The sequence below is a fragment of the Eublepharis macularius genome, chromosome 10, assembly GCF_028583425.1.
Source record: "Eublepharis macularius isolate TG4126 chromosome 10, MPM_Emac_v1.0, whole genome shotgun sequence".
NCBI lineage: Eukaryota > Metazoa > Chordata > Lepidosauria > Squamata > Eublepharidae > Eublepharis > Eublepharis macularius.
Window position 1 is genome coordinate 77,435,699 of NC_072799.1, and position 12,312 is coordinate 77,448,010.

A 12,312-nucleotide genomic window follows, 5' to 3' on the forward strand; every position below is an offset into this window, starting at 1 on the left:
ACGCGGCGTCAACAAAGACGCCCAAGAGGGAGATGTTTGGCCGGAAGAAGCGGCGGGCGGTTGTGTGGCTGGGAGGGGGCGGCGGAGGTGGGCGCTGGGGGGCCGCGCGCAGTCGCTCTTGCTGGGGGAAGAGAGAACGAGAGAGAGAGGAAGGGGGCGAGTGGACTCCTCGAAGGCTCCAATAAAGCCAGCGAGGTGGGCGATCCCTTTCCCAGCCGACCTCTTTCCCGCCCCGAACCTTCCCTCCGCCTTTCAGCTCCGAAGCGCCTGATAGGTATACGTGAAGGGGTGTTGCGTTGCCAACCTCCAGGTGGCGGCTGGAGATCTCCAGGAATCACAGCGGATGCTGTTATTATTAGACAGCTTCAAAAGGGGTTCGACAGATTCATGGAGGAGAGGTTCCCTCAGTGGCTACTAGTCATGGTAACTGAAGAGAGCCCTTGTGGTGTAGTGGCTAGAATGTGGGACTAGGAGCCAGGAGAACCAGGTTTGAATCCCCGCCCTGCCTTAAAAGCTTGGGCCAGTTACACACTCTCAGCATAACCTACCTCACAGGGTTGTTGTGGGATGAAATGGAGGAGAGAAGAATTATGTGAGCTATCTTGGGTTCCCAGTGAGGAGAAAGGTAGGGTATAAATTAAGTAAAATAAAAAGGTACTATGAAGACCAGTGTTAAGAGGCAGCCGCAAGGGAGGCCTTGACTTCTGTATCCTGTTTGTTTGGCCCTCTTGGGCAGCTGGCTGGCTGCTCTGTGGAACAGTATGCTGGACTATATGGACCAGTGGTGTGATCCGGCACCCGCCACTTATTTTCTTATGTTCTGTGTGTGACGTGACTAGGGTTGCCCTTGAAAACCTTTGACTTCCCTGACCAGTGATTGTTGAAGTGGTTTAAAAACTCCATCAATTCTTATTCACCGTGGCTCCAGATGATAAAGGTATCATCCATGAACCGGAACCAGACTGTAGGTTTGTGGGGTGCTGATTCTAGAGCTGTCTTTTCAAAATGTTCCATGTAGAAGTTTGCTATAACTGGGCTGAGAGGGCTCCCCATGGCCACCCCATCCATCTGTTCATAGAATTCGTTATTCCATTGGAAGTAACTGGTTGTCCGACAATGGTGGAATAAGGCTGTTACATCCTCTGGAAAAATCTGATTTATAAGTGCTACACCTCTGAAGATGCTAGTCACCGCTGCTGGCGAAATGTCAGGAACTACAATGCCAAGACCACGGCTATACAACCCGGAAAATCCATGACAACGATCGTTCTCTGGCCGTGAAAGCCTTCAACAATATATTGCCCTGTCCAAGTTTGCCATGTTTACCAGACTACTTATTGAGACAGAAAATGAGATCAATTACTCGCTGGATTTTCAATATAATTCTAGAGATCAATGCACTCTTCTGATCAGAGACTGATTAAGTACTTTCAAATAAACCAATCTGGTGTGCTTCTCATGCTGCAACTTTGGTTTTATTATTTATCATGGTCGGTCCAGCAAACATTTATTAAGAAAAATGAATATAAAATGAATATGAAATGAAATAAAAATATGAATATTCTGGGGCTCCATGTGTCCTGTCCTACAAAGACATAAAACAAATTGTTTTATAGGCAACGTGTTTGCTTAAAGCCGTGATGCTCACTCAGTGGCTTGGGAGCCACATATAGATCTTTGTCATGCCACCTGTGGCTCTTCTGAGCACCATACCACGAAGTGGCACCTGCCCCATGTTCCAGGAAAGTGGGCATTTTGATACATTCTTCGGCTATCTTGGTTAAATGGATCATATTACTCTTTTGGAGTAAATAGGTTGAAGACTAAAACCTGTGCTTGTTTGTTTTCTAATCGTTCTTTCTAGGGATCATAAGGCTTCTGCCCATTTGCTAGACTACTAGGTTATTACTCGGAATCAGCCATGCCTTCGGAAGGGAAAACAGATATGGAGAGGATTGGCCTCTTCAGTGAAATGGAATATATTACAATTGGGGATAAGTATGTCTTGCCATTTTCCCGTAAGTATATTTCCTCTGATATTTTCACCACAGTGCAGTAGAGATGTTTTGAGTATTCTTTTGTTTGCTTCCTGAAAAATAAGGTCTTGGAAACAATGTGTAGGAAATGATAAAAATATTTTTAAAAGCAAGCAGTCATATTCCAAATTATCCTATTTGTAGACTGGAATTTTTTTTTAGACGATCATTTGTTGTATAATCCTTTACTGGAAAAAGAAATGTACAAAATCGTGGATAACTTAATATCTTGTAAAATTGAGCCAGTGGGTTGGATCCTTCTAGCTTTTCGGCTCGCAAATTGAGGAGGAGAGCATGCATTCTGCCTGCCAAAAGGCCGTTTGGATTGTGGAACTCACATGAACAAAACTCCCGAAGGAAAAGGGGCTGCAGTAAGCAGGGAAATTGGGCAAGATCAAGCCAGTAGGCTGGAAGGACCAATCCAGTATTATCAGGACCTTGTGCTGGTCTAGCAGCATGAGCCAATGTCACAGTGCTGTTGATGGCCTTTGTTGCCTGATGCACCAGAGAATTACATGCAAACCAATTTGTAGCATAGAAGACTGAAAGAAATGGAATCATTAAAGCGGGATAATGGGGCTAAGGTGAGCTCAGTACACCGGCACAATAGGCCAGTTTCACTGGTGCTGACTATGAGCCTGGTACATTACCATCGGATTGTGAATGGCAAGGCAGAATGGGCTTAAACCATTTGCTATGTGGAGGATTCCACTATAGCCCTGTACTGTTGCTGTGCCCCTATTGTTCTTTCTTTCTAGTGACTTCTCTTGCAAAACTATCTGGGTTGAAGGCCATTCCAGCATAAGTCATTGGGCCTAGCATCTTGCATAAAACAGCAGTAGCCTTCAGCTGAGCCCAGATTCTCTCAATAGAGACTTTGCCTGCTCTACCAATTCACCAGCAATTCCTCCCGAGTCCATTTTGACCCACACATTGTTCTTGCAAGGGGGTAAAGTCTTTCTTTCAGACTTTGTGCCAGGGAAACATTTTGTGTCCCAACAGACTCATCTTTCAAATTCTGTGACAGTGGTCTAGGATTTCAACACTTTGAACACAGCGTGTACAACTAGTGGTGCTGGTCACATCCATAGGGAATTAATTTTAAACACACCCCAGCTTTTTTCATGTAGTGTTGATGGTAGTGGTCATGGGACTGGTTCAGACTTGGCGGTTTATGTATTTTGTGTCCTACAAAGCAAATTGTTCTATATTGTTATCAGAATTCTGGATCCAAGGACTTGCAATCTGTGGTTCTTCTATTGGTGGTAGTAAAGAGTTTCTGATGCTGTTAAAGCCCATTTCTGGTATCTGTTTCCTGGAAACACTGAAGGGAGAATCCAGAAACAGAGGCCATTAAATACCTTTTATTAGGACCTCTCCTAGTGGTTTTGTGCCATTTTGGATGGTACGAATAAAATTACACAGCTTCCGTTTTTTTAATTTTCTTTGGACCAACATGGGTACCTGCAGTTTCTTAATACTCCAAAGAAAAGTGGAGGCCTTGAACTCAAACTTTTTTGTATCATACTGTGGCTACATTGGGAAAAAGTAAAATATTACTTTTGTGCCCGTCTGTCAAAATGGGCAGTCCCATTTAGGCAGGTGGCCACTTTTCTTTGTGGCCTTCCTGACAGCTGGGCAGTAGCACAAAGTGTCTTTAAGTCTGCATCAACGTAAGGTGAGTGTCTGAAAGCGGGAAGCGAGGAAGCAGAGATACACAAACCCCCAATCATACACTAGAGCCAGGTGGATTGCTAAGCTAGTAGTGACAGCACTTACTCATTTTCAAGGCGCTTTTAACGAAGCTGCAAGCAAGAGCAAGCAAATGCTGCCAGGGGGTCCCAAAGAGAAGTCCGCTCTCCAGGCGGGTTACTTTGACCCCGTGTATGGAAGAATTTTTGAAGGTGAAAGTTACTCAAACCCCGTTCAGCTACGGAGAAGATACCGAATGGAAGAGTCTAAGAAAAACTTGAGCAAACCTTTCCTTCCCAGTAATGGAGAGAAACTGCCGTAAGTGCTGGGAAAAGGCATGAAAGTTGCGATTGCTATTAGTGTTGCCATAAAAAGCCAGCAAGAATTGTTTTAAAAGTTCCTGCTGGATTTATTTATTCCGAATCTTTATACAAAACCTCTGAATCCCACAGCTGTAATTGCCACCGACTCCCTCCTCGCTCAACCCCAAAACGTTCTCTTCTGCGAGAGGGGAATGCTAAGCCACTGTGGTGGGAGATCCCCAGAGATGCTCGGAGCGTTTCTGTCTCATAAAGGTCACATGCATGAGATCTAGATCATGCGCGAAGGCTTTGGATGAGAAGGGAGGTGGGTCATCCTGCAAGCAAAGTGGTGCTCAGCAGTGTTGTGGCAATCACACAAGTAGCCATTTCTGTGCGTTTGTATTTCTTAAGGCTGAGAGTAAATAGTTATATAAACAATTCATATCTATAAAGAAAAGCCACCACAAGGTGATTCTACTGTAATTTTGTGTGTGCGACTGCTTATTCTAATACACATACACACACCCTATCTGTGGGGAAAGTGAGACAAAGTAACAAAAAATGCAGTGCTATTTTTCTGTGACTGTATCTCTTATGGTTGAACCTTGATTTTATCACTTCATAACACACTTATAAGAAAGAGTGATCACAGAAGAATATTAGAGGAGTGTCACTAGACACTTGTTGATTATATAAGCTTAGAGAATATATTCTTAAGAATTCAAAGACATGATTGCGCTGCTTTCTTTGTCTTATTTTTCTTCCCCATAAGTATCTCCAGTTCTCAATGTTTCTCCATCACTGCCTCAACCAGGGTTGATTCTGCAGCTAAGCAACCTCTTGGGGCAGCACAATGCGGGGGGGGGGGGTGTATGTGGACACTGCTGGGCTGTTGGGCTTGGCTGGCTCCTAGCCGTCAGTGGCAGGGTAGGTGACTGGCATGAGCTTCTGAGTTCCTACTACTGCTGGTCAGGTTTATACCAAGCATTGCCACAGGGACTTGGGTTGGATCTCTCCAGCGGTGGCATGGGCCCGGGAGGTGCTGCTTGGGTCACGCTGGGGGCAACAAAATACCTTAAACCAGCCCTGTCCTCATAGTCCTTCCGTTCCCTAGATTGACATCCCACCCTTAGTAAGCACCTTCCAAGCTATGAAGTTGAGCAAAACTAGATCTTAAGGATATAGGAAGAGCCCTGCTGGATCAGACCAGTTGTCCATCTAGACCAGCTTCGTATATACTAATTGCCAAGTGGCCCTGATCTGAGGTTACTTAAATCCAGAGATTGGAGCCATGAATGGACAAGATAGATCTTCCAACACCTGCAAAATGCCCCAGGTTTGCAGAAACATATGAAATCTAAACAAGTCTGTATTGGGGGTTAAAGAAAGGAGCTCCTGTAGCTTTTAGCAGATGTCCTCAGTGGCTGTTGCTAGACAACCAAGTAACAGTTTGGTCAGTATTCCAGGCTTGATTTCTGTCAGGAAAAGGTGAGGAGGGGGACAGACCATTTCCAGGGTTGTTTTGGTCTTTGAAGGGGGACTCATTGGGACCAGGCCAAGCAGCAACCACCCCCAAAGTCAGTGTAGTGTAGTGGTTAGGGTTTCAGAGTAGGATGTGGCAGATCCAGGTTCGAATCACCACTCTGCTGTGGAAGCTCACTGGGTGGCTTTGAGCCGGTCACACACATTCAGCCTGAGCTACCTCTCAGGGTTGTTGTGAGGATAATATAGAGGCAAGGAGAATGATGTAAGGTGCTTTGGGTCCTCACTATGGAGAAAGGCATATAAATTAAATAAATTAATAAATATAGATTAAAAATGGGGGGCAGATGAAAAGTAAGTTGTTTAGTTGGTTTGAAGGAGAGAAGGACCTAGGGAAAGGTGAGCATACGGAAGCTTCTAGGAGGAAGGAAAGAAAAAGGAAGGGGAATACAGGTAAAAGTGAAATACCTCACAGAAGTCCTTGCAGGTTCCCCACTATGCAACTAGGCCCGGTTCAGCCAGCACCATGCTGGGCCATAGGGGAGAGGTTGCCTGGGGTGGAAGGGGGAAAGGTGAAGAGAGGGGGGCAGATAAAGGTTGTGGGGAGGAGACGAGAAGGCAGGAAAAGGGGAGAGGCGGTGGGAGTCAGGGAAGGGAACGAGGACATAGTGGGGGAGGGGGAAATGAGACGCCTTCCGCAAGTTCTTGCAAGCCCCCCATTTGCCTATCTAACACAGTGGCCAAACAGTTACTCTGGAGGGCTAACAACACGACATAGAGGCTGAGGCCTTCCCCTGAGGGTGCCTCCTAGCACTGGTATTCAGAGGTTTATCGCCTCTGAATGTGGAGGAGGTTCCCTTTAGGCTCCATGGCGAGTAGCCACCCATAGACCTATCCCCTTGGTATCCTGGAGGCCATCCTGATCTCTCTACCGGCTCCTTTGTCTCTGAGATTTCCTCATCCTGTGGTGAGGCAGTATAGATGATGGAAGAGCAAATCTTTTCCCCCCCACGAGCACATGTGCTGCTATACCATCCCCCCCTCCCCAGGGCAAGGCTTATTTTAAACCTGTTTCTACCAGCTTTCTTTAATTTCTCATTTATATCAGTTTTACATTCCCATAAATTGATATTTCTATTGGGGGGATATAACCTGAGAATTTAACTGTGGGAGGCCAGAATGTGAGCAAAATAAGGAAGGTGAAGCAATGGAAATAAAATGTCTGTTCCTTTGTACTTCCTTTGGATAAATTAGGAACCACTTCATGACAAAGAAAAGATTCTAGGCACAGTAGATCTCAGGCCGCATGCAGTCTATATGTTCTTAGTTTTTTCTTCTTGTTTTATTATTATTAATCATTAGTTATTAATTATTATAATATTAACTTTTTAGTCTGCCCTTCCTGCCAGGTGGGCTCAGGGCAGAGTACAACATTTCAATTTACATAAAAGCTACATAGTTCCATAAATACTGACTAAAACAATGATTAAATATAAACAGCCATGTGTTGGCCTATGCTAATGATGATTATTTCAGATGATCTTGATTGTAACTGAAGCAAATGAGCAGCTTAAATCAATATAACCTACTGAACATCCTGCAAAGAACAACTATGTTTTATCTTTCAGTTGCGGTATAGGAACCTATTACGGAACCATTGGTGGTCCATGCCCCTTCTTTAGTCCACAAGCAAAAGACAAAGTTGCCTATGCGCCACCTGGGAAGAACCTGTACACCAATCCAGGGAAGAAAGGAACTGGCTATGGGTAAAGCACCACACTACAAAATTGCAGTTTGTGATCTGTTTCTTAAATTGTAAAAATGTTGAGCATCACCGCTCTTTCATTTTCTCTACCCAGGTTTCCAAATATCACAATAGGTAAACCGTACTCACACTCAGTTGAATTATATGACATAGGAAGAATAACCTTTAAGGTAAAATTCTGTTGGATGATTTCCCTTTAATGATTACCTATACGTAGACAATATACCCCCCCCCCCTTTTCAGATGTGGGTGACTGTACACCTACACAAGCGTACACCAACTCTTTGATTTGTAAAGAAACAGAATATTACTCTTTATTCTCCATATATTTGCATAATCACAGTTGGGAATTTCTTGAAGGCATGCATTGAGCTATATAAAATGGATTTAACTAGTAAGGTTTACAAAACAGCAATAAACAATTATTTTGTGGCAGCAGTATGTTAAGGAATCCAGTCCTCTTGACCCCCTCACTTTGAGACTGAATCTGTATGTTTAAAAATGTATCGTCAGATTTCTTGCAGAGTAGAAGTACATCTGAATGTATAACCTCAACCTTACCTGAACCATCTGACATCGAAGTCTGGCTGCACCTTTGTATGTTTGAGTGTAATTTCTTCCTCATAATTTGTACCAAGGAGGCACAAATGTGGGGCCTAAAAGTTCGGACTCACTGCTTCTGCGTGTAGTAAACAATTCATAAATGTTGGTTATCTGAATTAAGAAACTTGCTATCTGCAACTCTTCCTTGGGATGTACGTGGCACATATTTTGCATTGTTTGGTACATACACCCACTTCCTGGCATTTACTATCAAATGTAATGTCTTTTATCATCCAGTGTAACCTCTTACAACTCCGGTTTTCATAGAAAACATCTGATGAACACCATCGTCTGATGAAAGGTGGACCTTTTAAGCTGAATCTTTATCCCCGAGAGTATTTTGATGTGAATCCTTACCACGATGAAGGACCAGTGCCGCCCCCGAAGAAACCACCCCCACCCGCATCAGTTCAAACTGCCTTTAAACCAAGTTCTCCTGCGAAGAAAGTAAGATAGTGTTCCAAAAATCTCAGTCAAATCTCTTTTTCACTTATCTCATAGAAAGCTAAATATTTTTTAAAACTGTAGTTTTTAAGATAGCATTAGTTTCATTTAGCTATAGACAGAGAAAAGGTATGTCTGACTTTTGTTTGTTTCAGTGTATGTATCTTCTCAGTACATACAAGTACAAACAGGGAAATAGGAGACATTCACAATGTATAATATCTAAAACAAGGGGTCAGCAGGTAAATAATACAGTTATAAATGAGTATTGATTGCCTATTCTGAAATGTAAGTTGAAAAACATTATTGTTCCAATTACTTTAGTTAAAAGCTGAGGTCAGTTAAGATGAAGGAGATTTGAGATCAAGAGAATATCAATTTACAAAAAAGGGATACCATTTTGTAATACAATAATCCAGCTTGTTTAACCCTTTAGGATTCTTTGATATCTAAGCTTTTCCATTTAAGCAACATTCCAGATTTTCCAAATTTGAAATTTTGATTCAACTTCCAGTGTTACCTGCTATAGAGAAGGTTATTTATTTATTGGCTTCATTTATACCCCGTCTTTCTCCAAACGAGGCCCTAAAGTAGCTTACATGACTCTTTCCCGCCATTTTATCCTCACAACACCCCTGTGATGCGAGTTTGGCTGAGTGTGTGTGACTGGCTCAAGATCACCCAGTGAGCTTTCTGGGCACAGCGGATCTCCCAGATTGTGGACTGACACTCTGACCATCCCCACAGGCTGTCTATGAGTGACAGATTGTGGCGTTCATCCATCAAATGTTCAAAAGAGGGATACTAGGGCAAGAAGTTATTATCTGGTTTGTTATTTAGCTGGTTTGTTATTTTAGCAATTTCAGCATGTACTTGAGCCCACAAATTGTCTAGCACCTCTCAGCTGTATCACATATGACAAAGGAAAACTTCTTGTTACGTTCTTTTCACCACAGCGGAAAGATTGGCTTCTGCCTGTGTCAGAAAGCTTGAGTGGTATAAGATGTAATTGATGTAAAGGCCTCTCTGGTTTTAACTGAGCCTGCTTTCAGTGGTCAAAAGAGAGAACTATAAATCTGACAGGTCAGCCTGTATTTCTTTCCCATGAAAATAGGAACACTCTGAAATACCGTAAATTTGGCTGGTAAATGATAGGTTTTGTTTGAGCTGGTTAAGATGATTCCCCCCCAATCAATTAATGCATGTTAAGATGATTCCCCCACAATCAGTTAATGCATAAGAGGTTTGCTGAGTCACTGTATAGTTCATAACAAAATGTTATTGCAAAATACAGTTCTTGCATTATTAAAGTCAGAGATACAGCGCAATCCTAAGAAGTTACTCCCGTCTAAGCCCATTTAAATCTATGGACTCAGACTGGAGTAACTCTTCTTAGGATTGCACTAATAATGTTTTTTTCTTTGCTGCCATTTAGATAAACGCATCCGTTTGGATTTGTGAAAACATTAGTAGTACTAGTTATGTCTTGTAATTGGTGGGGGGTGGGGGAGGCGAGTCTGCAGAGAATTTTCACCATAACTCATTTAATTCCCGTGTTACATTGGGTATAACTGAAGGTAGTTATAAAAGCTAGAGGAAAATATTTGTGGGAGCTACTTTTTTCCCTTGGAACTCACGGTTTACAAGCTTATATAGTTCTTTCTGAAGGATACTAAAATAACGTTTTTGAAATTTTTAATCTGATTGATCAATGTATCGTAAGTTAAATGGATAATCAGCTAAAAAGATGTACCTTTCCCTGATTGAATGAGAAAAAAACAATGTGGGCCCCAACAGGCACCTTCTTCAGAGATGTTCCCCCACCTCTCTCACGCAGGATGGAATGCATCTTCGAAGACGATACCTGCTCCCACATCATCTTCAAGAGAGCTGGAGTTGAATATCAAATAGGATTGCTTTCTAATGGTTAGTATTTCTTTGTCGTTGCAGCCAGGGGGCATGAAAGCAGGCACGTTTGACCCTTATCCAACCCATTCCTCGGAACCATACGTAGTGAAGCTGCCTAAGCCTATCACAACCAATAAACAAGGACGAATATTTAATTCTGCTTGTGCAACTAGGAGCAGGCCAATTAAAAGTATAATGGCAGCCAGTGTTGAAAAGTAAGTATTTACTTCTTTATAAGGCTAAATTTCTTGGATGCCTGGGATTCAGTTCCTCCGATTCCAGTGGGTGGAGGCTCTTGCTTATGCCATAATGAAGGAAATATACTGCAAGAATGTTCCAGGATATTCTCATGTAGTCTTTCTCAGTACGTTCCGTGGTTTAGCCCTGGCACTGAAAACAGATGGTCCTTCCTCACCCAAATTAAACCTGCTTACCTAAATCAGTATTTCGTAAAATGATTAAGCTTACTTTACTGCTAGCACAGAGCAAGTGTTGTGCACCAGGTCCACAAAACTTGTTATCTTTCAGGCAAAATGCAGCCCACCCAGTCATGATGTTTTTGCACCCTGGCACTGTAAAAGTGGGAAAGTGGGAGTCTTGTTTGGTTACCTGTGAGGCCACAATTCTTGGCAAGTGACCTGAAGTTCAACTTGGTGGGTCACAGGTTTTACAGACCTAGCTGCAATGACAGTCTTTAAGCCATTTTAAGATTCTTCATGCGGGGGCAGCTGTCACAGACTGAGATTAGTGCTTAGCTTGTGTTAGTGAGCCACGCCTTACCGTTTTTCTGTGCCAGTGCAAACATCTGGAAGGTCTGCAGGGCAGTGGAAAATATTGCACACCAGTGGCTTACTACATAACATCTGCTGTGCGACAGCAGCCAAAGTGGCTGTAGCATACAGACTGGCTACACAATTCAATCTGGGTTAGTAGTTTGTCAGACCTGCCACTACAAATGGTCTTTGGTGCCTGCAACTTCTTCGTTCCGTGATAATAAAATCTATGTCCCTTCCTCTGATGCACCTAGTAATATGATGATGACCTTTAATGGGTGGGATGGCTATAGAGGAAAGTGGCGTCCTTCTGACATCTTCCTGATCAAGGAATGTGAGAGTAGCATGTGCCTCCAGAAGGTGTTGCTGGTATCGAGAAATGGAACTTGTACATAAGCCTCTACGGAGTGGGCTTAGAGGTTGCCTGGCCGGCAATACTTTACCTAGGGGAAGGGGGGATGAAATGCAGACATGTCTGTGGATTCTTTCAGATAGAGACAGTAAGTCATGCTTCAAGTAAATCTTACAGTATTTTCTTTACATTTCAGATCATTAAATGTAACAAATTACACGGATCCACAGGTGATGCCATATTAGCTGTACAACAGAATGATCTTTACTGGATTCTGTAACATTTGAACAACTCGGGGGGCTACCGAAGTCAATAAAATTTTTGTGGCTAAGGGAAATACATCAAATACTGCAGTCCTTTGCCACAACTGAATCCCACTTGTGACTGTATTTCATAAATATATAAGCAAGCTAATTGATAACATATTTAACAATAATGTCTATAAAATGTGAAGAATATTTTGATCCAAATTTTATTTAGGCTGTGCATGATAGGTATGTGTTGAAAAAAAGCTATAAATCGTATAACCAAGTAACAGTAGCATTTAATGCGACTAACATTTAAAAACCATTTGTCACCCAAAGTGAAGTTGAACGTTTCTTCAAAGGATTTAGTACCTGTTTCTAGTTGATAGATACCTATTTAGATAAATGCAAGTGTTTTACTGGATTTTTTCCTCCTAGCAAATGTAAATGTTCTGAACAGTATTCATGTGTGAAAACATAGCACGACAAAGAAAATCCCACTATTGTAAGCTCTTAAATGTTCAAATGAAAACTGGTTTTATATTTTCATTCATTCAAGTTTTGCATTTTGTAAGAAATTCATTTTATTCCTGAACAAGAGTAATTAACCGACAATAAAACTCAGATGAATATATTTTTCAAAATGCAATAGTGTATAAATAACATCCTTCCCAAATTGTTACAGAAAAGACAAACAAGTGAAGAGGGTA

At 42.3% G+C, this 12,312-nt stretch overlaps 1 protein-coding gene across 2 annotated transcripts; it reads left to right on the plus strand.

The window, feature by feature from the left end:
- The first annotated feature begins 70 nt into the window (after positions 1–70).
- On the plus strand, positions 71–12,236 carry C10H4orf47 (chromosome 10 C4orf47 homolog). Of its 2 annotated transcripts, none has more exons than XM_054990112.1 (8): positions 71–195; positions 1,865–2,018; positions 3,827–4,046; positions 7,141–7,278; positions 7,372–7,447; positions 8,148–8,327; positions 10,275–10,447; positions 11,554–12,236. In XM_054990112.1, the coding sequence occupies exons 2-8, from the start codon at positions 1,922–1,924 to the stop codon at positions 11,600–11,602; spliced, it is 933 nt and encodes a 310-aa protein (XP_054846087.1). In that variant the 5' UTR covers positions 71–195; positions 1,865–1,921; the 3' UTR covers positions 11,603–12,236. The 2 variants fall into 2 exon arrangements, with proteins under 2 accessions (XP_054846087.1, XP_054846088.1); XM_054990113.1 differs by lacking the exon at positions 71–195 and adding an exon at positions 200–274.
- Positions 12,237–12,312: the final 76 nt, after the last annotated feature.

What these genes read in the sequence shown, in the direction of transcription:
- C10H4orf47 (XM_054990112.1), top strand. Translation starts at nt 1,922, where the DNA reads ATGCCTTCGGAAGGGAAAACAGATATGGAGAGGATTGGCCTCTTCAGT. An exon ending in AGTAATGGAGAGAAACTGCC is followed by an intron (nt 4,047 to 7,140) that starts GTAAGTGCTGGG and finishes TTTATCTTTCAG; the next exon opens with TTGCGGTATAGGAACCTATT. An exon ending in TAGGAAGAATAACCTTTAAG is followed by an intron (nt 7,448 to 8,147) that starts GTAAAATTCTGT and finishes CGGTTTTCATAG; the next exon opens with AAAACATCTGATGAACACCA.